This window comes from Vigna unguiculata, chromosome 4, assembly GCF_037176805.1.
Source record: "Vigna unguiculata cultivar grain cowpea cultivar isolate G323 ecotype 2 chromosome 4, ASM3717680v1, whole genome shotgun sequence".
Lineage (NCBI taxonomy): Eukaryota > Viridiplantae > Streptophyta > Magnoliopsida > Fabales > Fabaceae > Vigna > Vigna unguiculata.
This window is the reverse complement of record NC_140795.1, coordinates 40,386,985-40,404,301: the sequence shown is the minus strand read 5'-3', so window position 1 is coordinate 40,404,301 and position 17,317 is coordinate 40,386,985. Positions and strand designations below refer to the sequence as shown.

Sequence of the window (17,317 nt, the reverse complement as noted above, 5' to 3'; positions counted from 1 at the left end):
ATATATATATAATAAATAATTAAATGTGTTAAAACCATTATATTATTAGTCAAAATATTAAAGTGATCTAATTAATTAAATCTTTGGCTAAAAACATGTACATGTCATGATATATTAAATGTAATGTGTAGATATCAACTATATTCTAAGTTGTTGAAGGGGCATAAAGAGTTACGGTCCTCATCTTTGTTATATTTGTGTTCCTTTTTTTTTATCCCTATTAGAAGACAAAATCAATAAATAACCTTCAAGTGTTTTATAATTGGAAAATCAGGTACCAATCTTGTCAATCTTTCATCTATTGTTCTCTATGATAAGTACATTTTCGCATTCTATTCTTTAGATATCGAGAATTACTCAATTAATTTAAGGTTTTTCACTCTTTTATAATTGATTTGATTTGATTCATAATCTAACAAAATATATATTTGTATGAAAAAAACATAACGGTATATATAACAAAATTGAAAACACATTCTTTCGGTGCACCAAATAGTTTCATACTATGTGAGAATTGATACAAAAAATAATTTAAAGATAATTTTCTCCTTCAAATCTCCAAAACACTTTTTAAACAAAATAATTATAAAATTTCAAATTTCAAAATAGAGAGTATCTCGAACATATTAATTTTAATAATATTATCTCAACGAAATTAAAAGGAAAAATATTGACATTTATGTAGAAATGAAAATAAGGCTCCCAGGGACAAATCTTTCTTTTCCTGAACCCTAGACTTTCGAAACACGTATATTACAACAAAACAAAAAAATATAAAGAAATAATAGGTTATGAAAAGTGCTTTCAAAAAATGTGGTGCAATGTACCTGACGATTGATAACAAAGACTTAAATAATTTTATATATTTCTCGAGCGTGTTTGACTAAATTCATCGATTAATTAATGGTGTTCACAAATAACCTCTAGCTTAAAAGTTTATTTCGTTGACCTAGTTGGCATTACAGTAGTGTTGGAAACCTTAAACTTCGAATTAATGCTTTCCTTTTTTACACGCATGTTGCATGTACAAATATAGAAGTTAAAAAAAAATATTTGGAAGACTGAAACAGTGTTTCCCCAAGGTCAATTAATGCAAAATACTCATATTTCTCACGAGTGAATTGGCAATAACAAAATATTTCCACTGCACTTGCTTTGATGCTTCCTGCAGCTTATATATATAATGGGGATTAAATTCAAAATGAGAAAGCACAAGGGGTAACATGGCTAGGGTTCATAGTCTAAAGTATGCTCTATCTCTTACTTCTTCTGTTGCACTTAATATTTTGTTAGTTGGCATGTACATGTGCAACAGAGGGAAGCAAAATTGGACAGAAGAAGCCATGGCAGAAGCTGAAGCTGTGTCATCTATATCATGTTCTGGCCATGGAAAGGCTTTTCTTGATGGTTTAGTTCTTGATGGCAAGCCAGTTTGTGAATGCAACATGTGCTATGGAGGAAGTGACTGCTCACAACTTCTACCTGATTGCATGGTTGATGCAGATAGGTATTAATCTTTGTCCTTACTATCTTCTGTGGTTCACACACTCAGATGCAGTGGCTGATGCAATTTGTCTGAATCTTTATAAAAACTTTCAAAATAAGTACATGGTTCATGATATAACCTTCGAGATTATAGTAAAGTTAAATATGTTTTTGTTATACATTATTTTTAAAAATTGTTTTATTTCTAAATTAAATTATATATTTATTCTGTTTTTGTATTTTATAAAAGTTTGGGCAAAACAACATCCTTTCTAAAATAAATGAAATTATGTTTATCATATAAAAAATACTATATTATTTTATAGATTAAGAATTATATTAAATTGAGTATTTGAAATGTATTTAACAAATATTATAATTAAAGAGCTCTACAAACATTACAAATATATATATAATAAAATAAATTTTCTAAATATTTAATTTATAAAAGTTTTCTCTTACTTTTTAAAATCTTTCTTTTATCAAATTCATAAGTTATATTTAGGTTTTAGAAAAAAATATTTTAATTTTTTTATTTTGTTATACATATTTGTGAGATAATATTTATCCAAAAAGAATTGATATTATGACTCGATTGAGGGTACAAAGTTTCTTTAAAATCATGGTAGTGCATATAGGTTTGAATGCATTTATCATCTAGATGTGTAGTTGTAATATTTAATAGGTTTAATTGTGTTGCATATTTTTTAGCAACTCCGCTTATTAAAATACCTAATGTTAAAATATCAATTAGGTATACCCAATTTTATGTTTCGAATTATTGAAACTAATGTTTCCTTAAGTAGTAAAATATTTTTCTCAAGTGTTTTTTTATTTTTAATTTAATTTATAAGCATTGGTGTGATATACAACATAGTTATTAGTCCATATTTAATTTTCTTTATGAAAATATTTGATTAATGATTTGGTTTTAATATTTGGGTTTTATTTCGGTCCTTGAACTTTTTTAACTCAATTGAATAGGTATTAAAAAAAAAAAAAAAAAAACTCAACTTGGCTTCTTCGTTAAACTGGCTTAATATGTTCGGAAAGGGTAACACATCAATATTAGGATTATTTTGGAAATCTTATGAATTTATTTGTTTTTCTCCTTCCACCTTCCTCCACCTTCATCCTTCTTTCATCCCTCTCCACCTCCCACCACTTACCAATCAAAAGGTTACCTATCTCCTAAAGTCAGAAAAGTCTCAAACGAAAAGTTTCAGAATCCAAATACTTTACTAGTTTTGTAGTGTGTTTTCTGTTGAACATTAAAATTACACTGTATTAACATTTTAAATATCTTTTTAATATATTTTAAAATATAAAGATTAATAATAATCAATGTATCATAGAAACATAATAGAAAAACAATACTAATAAAAACTCAACAAAGAATCCAAATTCAAAATTTTAACTTTAGCTTTGAATATTTTTTTTAATTCAAAGTCGTAAATATTTCTCACCTAAAATCCCCCATCCATATAAGAATTATGAAGCTTAATTAGAAAAAAAAAAAAAAAAACTTACCGTTTTAGTTGGGAAGAGCATAGCAAAGCCTTTCACCCACTTTGGTGGAAGTTGGAAGAAAAAAATAAAAATAAAAAGTCCAGAAGGATTTCAAGGTTAAAAATACACTTCACTTTTCAAACGGAGTTAAGCTAATGAAAGATAAACCCAGTTGAGTAAAAAAATTATAAAAACTAAAAGGATAAAGCCGAAATTACTAATGAAAACCTTAACTATATGTTAACACTTAATTTTATGTACTGTGATGTAAATTATTTTACACGATTAATTAATTAAAAATTGATAAATATGATTGTTTTAGACATTATAAGGGAAGTTAATAAACACATATCATTCATGGTAAATTAATAGGACATATACTATGTACTCTAATTTTTGCATAAATTAACATCTATTACTTTGTGTATTGTCTTCTGCAGTGGAGATCCCACTTTTTTGGAACCCTTTTGGATGAAAAATGCAGCTAGCAGTGCAGTGGTGGTTGCCGGGTGGCATCGTATGAGCTATGAATACAGTGATGGCTCTCTCATCTCAGAAGAGTTGAAAGCACAAATTCAAAAGGTCCATGCAAGTGTTGGAAATGCCATAACAGAAGGAAAATACATAATATTTGGAGCAGGTGCCACCCATCTTCTTAATGCTGCAGTGCATGCACTTTCTTCAAACAATGCTTCATCTTCATCTGCAAAAGTGGTAGCTTCAGTCCCATATTACCCAGTAAGTTCTGATCCAAAGACCTTAGTTTTTTATATTTACATCTCTCAATGAATGCACTTTTTAACTCATTATTACTTGCTAGGTTTATAGAGAGCAAACAGAATTTTTCAATTCTGAAGATTATGAATTCAGTGAAGACACATCTATGTGGAAGAATGATTCTTCAAACTCAACCTTCATTGAGTTGGTGACTTCCCCAAATAATCCAGATGGGGATATGAAGAAATCTGTTCTTCAAGGTCAATTTGTGAAGACAATTCATGACCTTGCATACTACTGGCCTCACTTCACACCTATCACAGCACCTGCAGATGAAGATTTGATGATATTTACACTTTCTAAGTTAACTGGTCATGCTGGAAGCCGATTTGGGTAAGTCATATACATAAAACTGAGTCAAGTTATTCATAAATAGTTCATATAGTTTGAATAATATGTTTGAAAATTTCATTTATACTTATATTTTTTTGCCACATAATGTAGTATTTCTCTCAGAATTAAGGTTTTGTTTTCTTCTATAAATTGATTAAAATTATTCTAGACATAAGTTACCTTCTAAAAGTCTGCATATTAACTTATTCAAAAGTTAGATTTTAACTTATTTATTGTTTTAATTTATCTTATGAATACTTATAAACAAAATTTTCTCAATAGAATATGTGTGCATTGATTTGTGTTAGGTGGGCAATAATAAAGGATGAAGCTGTTTACAAACGAATGTTAACATACATGGACTTGAGTACCTATGGTGTTTCTAGAGAGACTCAGCTAAGAGTGTTGAAGCTTTTGAAGGTAGCCCTATCTGGAAATGGAAGGGCAATGTATGAATTCGGATACAACACAATGAGGAACAGATGGACTAAGTTGAGCAAAGTCTTGTCTCAATCAAAAAGATTTTCTACTCAAAATTTGAAACCTCAACATTGTTCATTTTCCCAGCACGTCAGAACACCTTCTCCAGGTATGTAGTTTCTGCTTAAAAAGTTAATGGGGGCATTAGTGAAGTTTAAAAAGTTTGCTAACACCTTCGTACTTTTTGCAGCTTTTGCATGGTTGAAGTGTGAAGCATCAGTTGTACAAGATCGTTCTTGTTATGAAGTTCTGAAAGAAGTAAACATTACTGGGCGAGAAGGTAGTTTATTTGGTGCTGATAAGCACTATGTGCGTCTTAGCTTGGTTAGGAGCGAAGATGATTTCGATTTATTGCTAAGGCAAATCAAAAAGCTAGTTTCTGTGGAAACTAATGATAAAGGTGTGGCCAAAGTTTCAACTGGTTTAGGGCAAAACAATGATTCTACACTGATGTTGCGTGGTGAATGTTGTGGGAACGGATCATTGGATTTCAGAATGGAATTAGAGGCCTTGAACTACAATGGATTGTACAATATTGTTGATCTTTTTTCTTATCAAGAAATTAAGGTTTAAATATTCTTTTAGGGTTTAGATTAAGTTTATTTTTTCTCCAAATTTAAATAAGATTTTTGGTCTGAATTTTTATTATGAAAATATTGCTTAATCTTTTTGTTTTAAATACAATTAAAGATTTATGTTACATACAAATTATAAACCATTTCTGTTTTTTTTTTTTTTACAGTGATATATGGATCACTTTGTTTCCTTTAAGAATTATTCATTTATATTATTGTTATAATATGGTTGCTAAGTGGTTTAATTATTGGTTAAAGTATCACTACAAGAAAATATCTAATTAGTAACAAATTTTAGTAACTAAAAGTGGTTAGTTTACTAACCAATTTAGATACTAATATGCAAAATAAAAAATTACTGATTACTAAAATAGTCACTATTATAAATAAAAAATTATAATTGGTCACTAATTAATTATAAATCAATTTAGTAACTATGTCATTTTGGTAGCCAAAACCTAGTGACTAATTTTCTTTGATAGCTAATTTTAAAAACCAATTTAGTGACCAATTATAATTTTTTATTCATAAAAGTAACTATTTTAGTAACCAATAATTTTTTATTTTGTAAATTGGTATCTAAATTGTAATGAGTAACAATTTTTTGTCACTAAAATTAGTTACTAATGAAACATCTTCTTATCCTGATATTTTTCTATGCATTCAATCAATCATCTTATCATATATTTATTACCTATCAAAAAGGCATTTATGTACAAAAATTTGAAATAGAAGAATTAAAGCAAAGTATACCCTTATGTTGAGTAGAAAAAAATATTTTTAAATTTAAAAGTCCAAAACAAACTTATTTTAAAATTGGGAAACTAAAAAAATATTTAAATCATATATCAATTTGTGAAGTTGTCTAATATGCACATCACCACATCAATGAAAATTATTTTTTGTTAAAGAATACTTACCTTATTATGTGTGTTTTAGGAAAAATTAAATGTAATTACAAGCAACGGCGGAACTAGCATGTGACAAAGGGGAGCCACGGCTCCCCCAAGGTTTTTAATTTTAATTTTTATATATTTTTATATATTTTTTAAATTTCAATTTATATATTTATATATTATTTTTATTATATATATATATATATTATTTATACATTTTTAAAAAATAAAATAAAAATTAATTTGATGGATCTTGATTAATATAAAGGATTAAAGTTTTGTATCTGATTATAAAGTTTTTTTCATATCAATCTGTTAATAGAATGTAAATGTAAAAAGAAAGACAAAATGAGAAATGGAGATGGGAGAACAAAGAGATCGAAGAACTCATATTCACAATATCTCCTAAATCAGTATCTTAGTATCCTAGTATGATTTATGTAGGTTAGATTTATGATTCTTCCATTATGATATTTCTTCTAAATTAAGTTTTCTTTAACTTAGTATGAAAACTAGCTTAATTTTAGGGATTATTTTATGAAATTGAATAAACCCTAATTATATTTTTCTCAAATTAGTATAATCCTACCTTATAAAATGTTGTGATTTTATGTTTTCAAGTGCATACAATGAATTAGTTTAATAATCTTGAATTAGACTAGAAATTAGAATACCATTTTGCTTGAATTCAATCAATTAGAAAGATTAAAAATTGAGAAGTGTGAATTGCAATATGAAAATGGTTTAAGTAAAAGAAATAATTTTTTTTTATTAATAAATTATATAAAAAAAATTAAATTGGCACTCCCGAATTTTTTGTCCAAGTTCCGCCACTGATTATAAGCGTTAAAGATAGAGCTTTTCTGGAAAGGTTTGAGGAGTCTACTCTATTACTTGTTGTTGGATCACACGTAAATATATATTTAGTCTCATATTTAATATATGTTCATTCATTTTTTTAGGGCTGCAACATATGTAGGTTAGAATGTAATCATTTAGATTTTCTATTATGGTGGTTCGTTTGATTAGTCCTCACTAGTAAATCATTAATTTAGTGAAATTAATTGGCTTGATTTGTGGAAGAGTTTGATGCAGTGGCTGCATTTAGAACCTATAAAAATTTCTTTTGTAGATCTCGTTAATTTAACATACAGTTCAATCATTGGAGGAAATGAAAATTGGAAATTCCAAGTTAACAATTGAGAAAAATTGTTATAAATTATTATTTGAACAACATTGTACCTAATTTGATCGTGTACTATTAGTTGAGGTTGGTAGTAGTACTCCTTCAATTTTTTTCATTTTTTTAGGTTAAAATATTTCGTTGGTCCTATTTTTTATCAAAATTTTAATTTGGTTTTCATATTTTATTTAGTTTCAATTAGGTTCACATTTTTATAAATTAGTAACAATTAGGTCTTTTCTGTTAGTATGGAACTAACATTGTTAAGTAGGTGTCATGTGTCAGCTCCTCGTGTTTTTAAATTTTTTTTGAATCTTTTGAATTTTTTTTTTAAATATTTATGCCACATGTCACGTATGTACTGTGTCATGTGTCAATCTAATATGATGAGACGTGTCAAATTATTGTATGAATCTCAATTTGATCCTCATATTTAATTTAATTTGATTTCAGTCAAAAAAATTTTAAAAAATTTTCAATTTCATGTGCTCCAAATTTAGACTAAATTTTACTTTTATATAATGTTATTATTATTTTTATTAAAATTGATATTTTTATTAAATATTGCAATAATATTAAGTGTATTTAATATTAAAATTTTAATTATATTTATTTTAATTTGTTATAAAATTGTTTTAAAATTTTACATTTGAATTTATAAAATTATTATTTTTAAGCCAATTCTAAAAAATTGTTGATATTTAATGTTATATATCACTTGTAATAAAAGTATCATCATAACATTTATATAAAAATTAAATTTGGTCTAAATTTGGAGCACATACAATTGAAAATTTTTGAAAATATTTGGAAATGAAATCAAATCAAATTAACAAATATGAGGATCAAATTGAGATTCCTATAATAATTTCACACGTGTCACCATATTAGATTGACATGTGGCACATTACAGAGTGACACATGGCATAATTTGTTTTTTTAAAACAATTCAAAAAAAAAAAATAAAAGAAATTCAAAAAAAGAGGACATCTATTTAACTGTGTTAGTTCCATACTAACGATATACTAATGGAAAGGACCTAATTGTTACTGATTTACAAAAATGTAAACTTAATTCAGACTAATAAAAATATAAGGACCAAATTGAGATTTTGGTACAAAAACGAGTACCAACGAAATATTTTAACCTTTTTTTTATCTCTTCAATGAGAATACACTTGAGTGAGATGACAATTATGAGAGGAACATTCTAAGGGGAAGCCTTCATTAAGTTTTGTTCTGCGACTGTTTTTTCAAAGACAACAATAAGATCATAATTGAAAAAAGAATTCATGTATGTTATTGGATGTCCCATATCAACTAGAGATGAAATAATTTTATAATATATAATTTGGTAAACCTCAATTTACAAACTGGTTTTATGTGATTTAGTTACAGTTAAAACTCATTTTTTAACATAATATCAGAACTATTGTATCAAATGTTCCACTCGATTTGACCGTTGACATGTATGTGTTGGATGAATTATTAAAGGAGATTACTTTTCTTTATAGCTGTAACTATCTTTTTTGGTGTATATATTTTATTGCCAGTTTTATTTTTATTAATCTAAAATGTTTTATCCTTCAAATTTTGTAACCATTTTCATGATTATCTTTTAAGAATTTATTTTTTATAAAAAGTATTTTTTATTTTAATAATAATTAAAATAATTATATTTTATTATTTTGTTATTATAAGATAAATGCACACACATATGCACATTAGTGCAGTTTTGCTATTTTAACTCATGTTATAGGTCTCAGTTATCACTTAACCGAAGCATAAAATGGCATGGTGGCAATTTTACAATTTTTTCCAACTTTTATGCCTCGGTTCAGTATATACCCAAGGCAGAAAACGCTTTTCTGCTTCGGTTCTTAGAAAACCGGTGCCAAAAGTTGGCTAATATTTCAAAAGTGCCACTACGACAGTGATATTTGGCCTCAGTTGGAATTGAATCGGTGCCAAAAATTGTTTTCTGCCTCAGTTAAAAATTGAACCGAGGCCAAAAACTATTTTCTGCTTCGGTTGGAATTGAATCGGTGCCAAAAACTGCTTTATGCTTCGGTTAAAAATTGAATTAAGGCCAAAAGGTTCGTTAGGGTTCAAAAATCGCGAATCACTTTTTTTCTTCTTCTTCCTCGCGTGCGTGTTCTCTCTCTCAGCCACCCACCTCCACTGCTATTGTTGCGCTCCGACCACTCGCGATTACTTAACATTTGGCTCATTCGTGTTCTGGCTTGGCGAAGTGCAAGTTGGGGCTCGCGAAGTGGGCGTCAGTTCGTTGTGTTGCAGGTGTGTGGCAGACTGGTGTTCTACGTGGATGGAGATCTGTCGTTGATGGTGGCGAGACATGTAAGTGGCAGCAGCGTGAATAAACTTGTCTTTGCGACGGAGGTGGTTTCGCGATTTGGGGGAAGAGACCCGATTTATGGTTTGTGATTTGTTATAGATGGTTGATTTTTGTTTGCATTTATGCAAGTGTGGTGTTCACATTTTTCGTGTATGAAGAACATGGAGATTCCATGGTGGTGGCACGATTCACAAATTGCTCTTACGATGAAGGAGAAGATGGTGGTGGTTGCGGATCTTTGGTTGTGAGTTTCGGACATCGCGGTGGCTGACGGAGCTGTGGTTGAACCATGGTGGCTGCTTAGGGTTTCTGGTGGAGTAATGCAGAGAGGCACATATGGCCTCGGTTCTCAACAGAATCGAGGCAGAATAGGGAGCTTCTGCTTCGGTTGAGACCCGAGACAAAAAATTAACCTTTTTAGCCTCGTCCTAAAATGCCTCGGTTCCAGAATCAGGGCAAAATGACAAAAATAATCGCTTCCAAAAGTCCTCCTGCACTAGTGACACATGTTCCTTCTCATGTGAATATAAATTAAGTTTAATTTAAATTACAAATTTAGATTTATCGATCAAATTTAATAGTTTATATAAATTCTTATACTAATTTTTTTGTGTGATTGTTATAAGATTAAATAATTCATTGTTATTAATTATGATAATTATACTTTATAACTTTTCTAATAACAGTAAAATATTAAATTAAATATTTATTATATTAATTATAAAATTTAAATATTTAAAAATTATTTATTAATTTCTTATTAAGTATTTTTTAATATTTCTAAATTATTATTATCATTTTTATTTTATGTTTTTTAAATTTATTGATAAATATAAAATATTTAAATATAGTTTTTTTTTTATTACTTTTATTTATCTATTTATTGTTTCATTAATTAAATTAACATATTAAAAGACCTACTCGTAATCGATTTCCAGCAGGCAAATATTAAAAAACGGTTTATTTTCCTAAATAAAATTTTGAAGTAAACTAATTGAGTATTTTTCTTATTTCCGAAAAAAAAAATCCATTTGATAATAAATATGCCAAACAGCGTAAAAAACAAGAGGAGTAATTGATATGTATTATTTTATTTTTTTAGCGTAAAAGTGATGATTTCAATTTTCAGTGAAAGAGGAAAAACATGTTTTTATTAACCACGCGCACCAAATTCATACGCATAGCAATTCACCACAAACTCCTCCAGGCGAACCACCAAGAGCCTCCGGCGACGTTGTGCGAACCACAAACATACTCTGGTAACCCCGAGCGGCGAACCAACCGCGTGTCCGGCGAGACCATACTGCAACTTCGGTGTGACTCGGCTCTGGTGAGGCGGTAGAAGAGGAATGGGGATGAAGCATATTTGAGGTAAAAAACTTCCAATTTTTGCTGTTTTCATGATTGGTTTTTTAATTTCTGGTTTGTACCTATCCCTATTGAGAATGGCTGATTAGGGTTTCATTAGAGTTTGTTCCTACCTCTGCAAAATGCTAAGTCATGTTTTCATGTATCCCATTTGATATTTAATTCTGATTCATTTGTGTTATATGCCGTGGGCATCAAAATTGTCCGAGTAGAAGTGGAATCAGCTCTTGTTTCATCCTTAATGTGCAGAGGTTTCTGTGGTTTGTCTGGAGCACTAGGCATGGCTTTATAATAGTCTCTGTATGTGGGAGCATGAAGTTTGTTTTTGTGTGTGAAAAAATTATGCACAGTTTGTGTGTAGCATAGTCAAGTGATTTATAAAGTTGAGACCCTCTGTCTCTCTGAAGGTTACCTGTCTTGTTGGATACCATCCTGAACTTATGTGCAATTTGTTGTTTTCTAAATGGTTAGAATGTTTTTTAAAATTTCAGTAGATACGCTTTGTCTAGTTGTGGTTTAAGAGGTTACTTTTTGTGACTTAATCATTGTGCATAGGCTTTGTCTTGCGTTGGCAAGGTTGCTGCCTGTATTTGAAGAAATTGCTGTGATTCCTGTAGATCAAATGACTAGTGTATTTTTATCTCACTTTGGATCTTTGTTAGGTTGCTTTCTTACAGTGTCATCAATGTTATGGGATGCTTGGCTTACCTTCTTAACTGGTTTTAATCTTGCTGTGTGTGGTGATATATTGATAAGTTTTCACCGAAAGCAAAACTGTTGTGGCACAAAAATGCTTGTTTCAATTGTCAAAACTCTTCTTATTTATATTATTATTTTTGAGGTGATGAAGGATCATTGATCCAACTATGTTTTGGGTGTTGACGTTTCAGGGAAATTACCTTTTTGTCAACTTTTTCCTATACGCTACACTGCTCTTCCAATCAACAGGAATATGGATGCACAAGCCAAGAAAAAGGCTTTGTTTCGTGCTAAGTTGAATGCCCAGAAGAAGGAGAAGCGCATAGAATCTCCCCTTGTGAGGTTTGTACTTGGTGACCCGCATGTACTTTTTGCATTCCCAAACACCAATTTACTTTGCCCTTCACAAATTTGCGTATGGATTTCTTACTTTGTTATATATTACACTGCATCCGTTCACCCTTCATGGTTTTCAATACCTTCTGCTTATAAATTGAGTTATACCTTTTTACTTAATTGTTTAGTTTTATGCTAATTACAAGGCATCTATATCTGAATTTGTGGCAAAGTGTACGATATCCATGTTTACTCCTATTATGATTTGCATCCGATATGTTAAGACATGCCTCTTCCTGGCTCAGCATAAAACATTATAAAGTTTATTTATTTAAATTATACCTGTTATTATTTTTTATAGTTTCTGTGCATATCAATACAGGTATAATGAATTTGATCAACCTGTTTGCCGGGTTTGTGATGTTGTTCTGAAGTCCGAGTCTTTATGGGATGCACACCAAGTTTCTCGTAAGCATCGTGAGGTGATGATAATTACAATCTCATTCTTTTTTGAGTATTTGTGCATATTAGTTGATAGAACACTATAGTAGAATCACAGAGCATCCCTAAACTCCTATGAGATTCTCATCACAGAGCAGCCATAATAGAAGCCTTTTTGCATGCTATAGCAGTGGAACCATGATACACACTTAAAATCATAGAAGCCATTTTCCCCTTAAATAATTCTGTTTAGATCTTCAGTTTTTATGGAGGTATAACTGTGATGTCTCCGTCATTTTCTATGGCGTTCTTTGGCTTCAAAAACATAATAATAAGATTTGAAACACTTCTTCCTTGATCATCCACACAAAAAGCTACGTCTGTGTTGACCTTTGTTACAGGAACTTTTGTTTTTCGATAAGTTACTAATGGTTTTATCTTTAGTCAGGTCTTGCTTTTTTCTGCATACTTCTCAGATTACATTCTACTAATTTGTCTCGAGTGTTGTTCTTTTTCTACATCGTCTTTCATTTTTTACTTAATTACAATGTTGTTGATGCTGCACTGTATGTGTTAATTGTCTTATAAGTTATTATTTATCATAAATTTGTTTAATTTTTCCAATTTTTGAGTATTTATATTAGAAGTAATAGTATAAATTATTTAGTTTGCATTATACTTTATAAGGTAACAGATACACTGACTTATTATTTTAAAAGGAGTGAAAGACTCTGTTAACATAAAATTACATACAGAGCTCAGCTGTAAGTTAGTTTAATTGTCTGACAGAACTTTTACACTAACCAACAGTGCCACTACTGTAACTGAAAACAACACTAACAGGCTCGATGTGTGTCAAATATAGTATTACAGTCACATTACCCCAGAAGCTCACGGGGGGCTTAGAAACCAAAGGTATCTCGGTGAGTCTGTCTGCCCCTAAGAAAGGAAAATCTAGTAGGAGACAGGCTTTATGAGAAGATCTGCCCATTGATCTTGACCAGGAATGCGTCGAACATCAAGCTGCTTGGTATTAACATTTTTGAAAACGTAGAACACGTGAAGCTCCATTTTCCTGGTTTTAGCATGAAGAACAGGATTATGAGCCAAATTAAGAACAGATTGTCACACAGAACAATAGGAGTATTATGAGGAATTGAAAGCTTCTTAAGAGTCTCTATCCATAAGATGTCAGCTGTAGCAACAGCTAAACTCCTATTTCCAGTTTGTTTTCTTGATCAACATGAAACTAAATTAGGTTCCAAGTAAATGGAAGCCCCTGAGATTCAAGAAGAGAAGTCATAAACTATCATATTCATACCTTGTTGACAGCAAAATTTTTACACACCTTGTAAATGGTATTTCTTTCATGTAAAAATTCTATTAGGTCATGCCTAGCTACTCTTATTTGTATCATTTTTTAGGATTCTTGTTAAGGCTTGTTTCCGTTTGTATTTCACAACCTCTCTTACATCTATCCCCATTCCAAAATGAACTTACCTTAAAAGGCTATGATTGTTTTGGGCAGGCAATAAGTAATCTGAAAGCTAATGCAGCTGGATTAACTCAACAAAACAATGTGAAGCCTGTTTCAGATGCCAACATTCCCAAGGCTAAACCAGAACATCCTTTGGGCTCACAATCAAAACTTCCAGAAGGTTCACGAGAAGTGTCTAAGCCTCAATCTTCGTCAGTGCTTCCACCAGGTTTTTTTGATGACAGTGATTCAGGAAAGAAAAGTTCTGGTAAGAATTTGGTTTAGAAAATTAAGTACGTATTTCTACTCTTGTACATTTTAATAAACAGAGTTGGAATTACATATCACAAGAGGTGATAGTAATATTTGTCTTTATTTACATATTTTGTATGCCACTTAATTAATATAAGTCCATTTGATATTTATACAGTTACAATTCATAATTTTAAGAGTAGAATAGGTTTTCATGAATTCTCACGTCTAGTTTAATTTGAATGATAAAAAATTTTCTGAACCAGTGTCTCATTTAGGGGTCTCATCTCATTCACAATTTTCAGTTGTTTATTTAGACTAAAAGATTTTGGTCCCTTGACCCTTCTGGAATGTTTTCACGAAAATCATTTTCAGCATTTCAAGCTCCTTTTTTTTCTTTTAAAATATAAAACTAGTTTCTATCTTGAAATTCTCTTTTGTATGCTCTAAATTTTTATTTAGGGTGAGGTGCTTAATAGAACATATTACATGTTTGTAGCCTACAAGAGGCTGATGCTTGTTCAAAAGTGGTTCCTCATTCGGTTTTGCATTGTTTTTTTGTTACCTTTTGGAGTTCATTGGTTTATTTCCTTTTTTCTTTATGGGGCACCCTTTACCCTTTACTCTCTTTGTAATTTTCTTCTCTACACATTATTGAATTTCTTCCTTTATAAAATTTATTGTTAAGAGTAGGACATGAAATCCATGTGGTTGGGCTTTGAAATGATTGTAGATGCGTTACAAAAATGATTGTAGTCTACAGTTGGCTGTCCCTGCTTGGAAATGGATTAAACAACTTTTGGTGCTTTTCTTCCAAAATATATATTGATAAATAGTTAAAACCATGGAATTTTCAGATTTTATTAATAGCAGTGACAAGGTCCTTTGGGTCTAAAAGTAGTAACATTATTCTCATCTTTTATTATTTGTGCTGGGTATATCCAGTTGGTGCTTTATCACACCTTGGGACTTCATGTTACTACATGTTTGATAATAACGTTGGTTCCTTGCAACTTGCAGCACTTAATATTAACTTTTGCTTCATTGACATTTTTCCTTTCAGACCATTCAGCAGACTCTGACTTAGGTAGAAAACCTGGGGTTTCTGCTCAAAACCAGGTGTTAAACTTCAAGAAGGAGAAAGGTCATTTTCATGAAAATAGTGTTGCAGAGTCAAATGTTAGCGAGGCCTCAACGGAGAGTAAGCAGACATCAGTTAATAGTACTGATACAGAGATCACGCAAGTAAAAGGGAGTCTGCCTGAAGGATTTTTTGACAATAAGGAAGCTGATTTGCGTGCCCGTGGCATAAAGCTTGTTAAGCCAGATGTCAAGTAGGTTCCCCCTTTATGTTGAAGGTTACTGCTACATTTGGTTTTCATTAACTTGTTTTTTTTTTTTTTCATGGGAAGTAAATATAACCAAAATATTTTTTATTCGTGGGGCAGAAAAACATTGCCCATATTTAATAGAACAGAGAACAGTAAAATTTTCATTAGCTTTCATTCTTATTTTATCAACCAGAGTGATTTTTGGGAAACTGTTGAAGACATTGAACTGGAAACAAGTCTAGTTCATAATATCAGATGTTTGTATCAACCTTGTGTGATCCACATAGAGTCATATATAACCACTACTCTTTGATGATTTTCCTATTTTCTTAGCAAAATGATCTTTTGACAACTATATTTTTGTAAACAACCATGTGACAACTTTTTGATAGTAAAATATTATACTCAGATGAGTCACTAAAGATAGTGTCGTAGTTAGGAATAAAATATTATTAGAAGACAGTTGTATACTGAATGAATGGGATAGAATGGGTGTCAAGGTATAGGGATTCATTTTCTTATTTAGCTTCTTTAAGACGAGGGTGCACTTGAGAGGGTATAATGCAACCTGTGATTGAGGTGCAGAAAACTTCCCTTAGTGCATTTTATGGATGCACCCCTTACTCTATAGGAGTCAGCCTAATGGGTGAAACCATTTTATTTCTTGGTGTTCATTAATGGGATACCATACCCTTGTACGTTGCTGGTTCTGTTCCGTGAGAACTGTTGTTCTTCTCTATTCTGTGGAAGATTTATATCGTTAAATAGAATGGAACTTAGAATGACATTGTATTCTTTAAAATGTTCTCTTTAGAGACGAGTACAAGGAATTTGAGAAGTTGATTCAAGAAGATTTGCAGGAGGTTGACAACCGGTTGGAGGAAGAAGAGGTGATGATCATTATTTCTTTATGCTATATAATTGAGCTTTTTGACTTTCTAACCTTGATATGTATATGCACTATAAATTTGATATATGATGAAACATTTGTCGTTATGGGCAGATTGATGCGGCCGAAATGATAGAGGAAGCTGAATCTGTAGAGCAGAAGTATGTTTAGCTGTCTTAAAATACTTTCACCCCTTTCATTTGTTCTCTTTTTCCATCTGTATTTTTAACTAAGACACCCTTCCGCACCCCATCTATATTTTATCCTTCTACAGGATCTTCAGGGAGAAAGTGCAAATGTTGAAGAAGAGGAGATTGGATCTAAAAGCTGCTAATGCTGCAAAGCGTAATAAATCATCCGAGGCTGTAGCGAAGGATTCTACACACGAAGAGTCATCCAGTGATGATGAAAGTGAAGAAAATTTTGCCGTGGATTGGAGAGCACAACACTTGTGATATGTGAACACTGTGCTAAGTTTTTTTCTTCTATTTCTTGAATTCATGACTTTTATATATACCCCATATCACATTTTGGACATAAAATGTTATGTCCACCCTCTTGTCTGTTCATCAATGATTTATCTTCACTTTAACCGAATTTGCTTAGAGCTTCGGAGATAAGGTGGTCATAGAGATTTTACAATATAGTGAGTTTGGGCTGAGTTATGGTCAAATTTGAAAATGTTCATTGACAAGACGTCCTTCCTAACCTAAAATTCATCGGTAGGCGAGAGGTGTCAATTGATGTTCTGAAGATATAAAGATCAAATGGTCATAAAATAGGTGTTTTTACACTCAATGACACTTTATCTCACTATTTATCACCTTTTTTTAAGACAAAAGTTAACTTGTGTTAGACCATTTTATTCTTGTAAAAATTGTCAAAATGGTAGTCAAATATTATTAAATATTAGTTTGTTGATACATTCTAA

The 17,317-nt window shown here is 30.7% G+C and overlaps 2 protein-coding genes across 2 annotated transcripts; both read left to right on the top strand.

The window, feature by feature from the left end:
• Positions 1–1,218: 1,218 nt before the first annotated feature.
• Positions 1,219–5,190, top strand: LOC114182443 (tryptophan aminotransferase-related protein 4-like). The gene is made up of 5 exons (XM_028069312.2): positions 1,219–1,507; positions 3,435–3,732; positions 3,815–4,104; positions 4,413–4,693; positions 4,775–5,190. Exons 1-5 carry the CDS (start codon positions 1,224–1,226, stop codon positions 5,155–5,157), a joined length of 1,536 nt encoding a protein of 511 aa, XP_027925113.2. The 5' UTR covers positions 1,219–1,223; the 3' UTR covers positions 5,158–5,190.
• Positions 5,191–10,740: 5,550 nt separating this feature from the next.
• LOC114182761 (protein ABA AND ROS SENSITIVE 1-like) lies at positions 10,741–17,028 on the top strand. The gene is made up of 8 exons (XM_028069690.2): positions 10,741–10,964; positions 11,852–12,002; positions 12,379–12,478; positions 13,966–14,182; positions 15,230–15,500; positions 16,312–16,387; positions 16,501–16,547; positions 16,661–17,028. The coding sequence occupies exons 2-8, from the start codon at positions 11,914–11,916 to the stop codon at positions 16,839–16,841; spliced, it is 981 nt and encodes a 326-aa protein (XP_027925491.1). The 5' UTR covers positions 10,741–10,964; positions 11,852–11,913; the 3' UTR covers positions 16,842–17,028.
• The last annotated feature ends 289 nt before the right edge of the window (positions 17,029–17,317 follow it).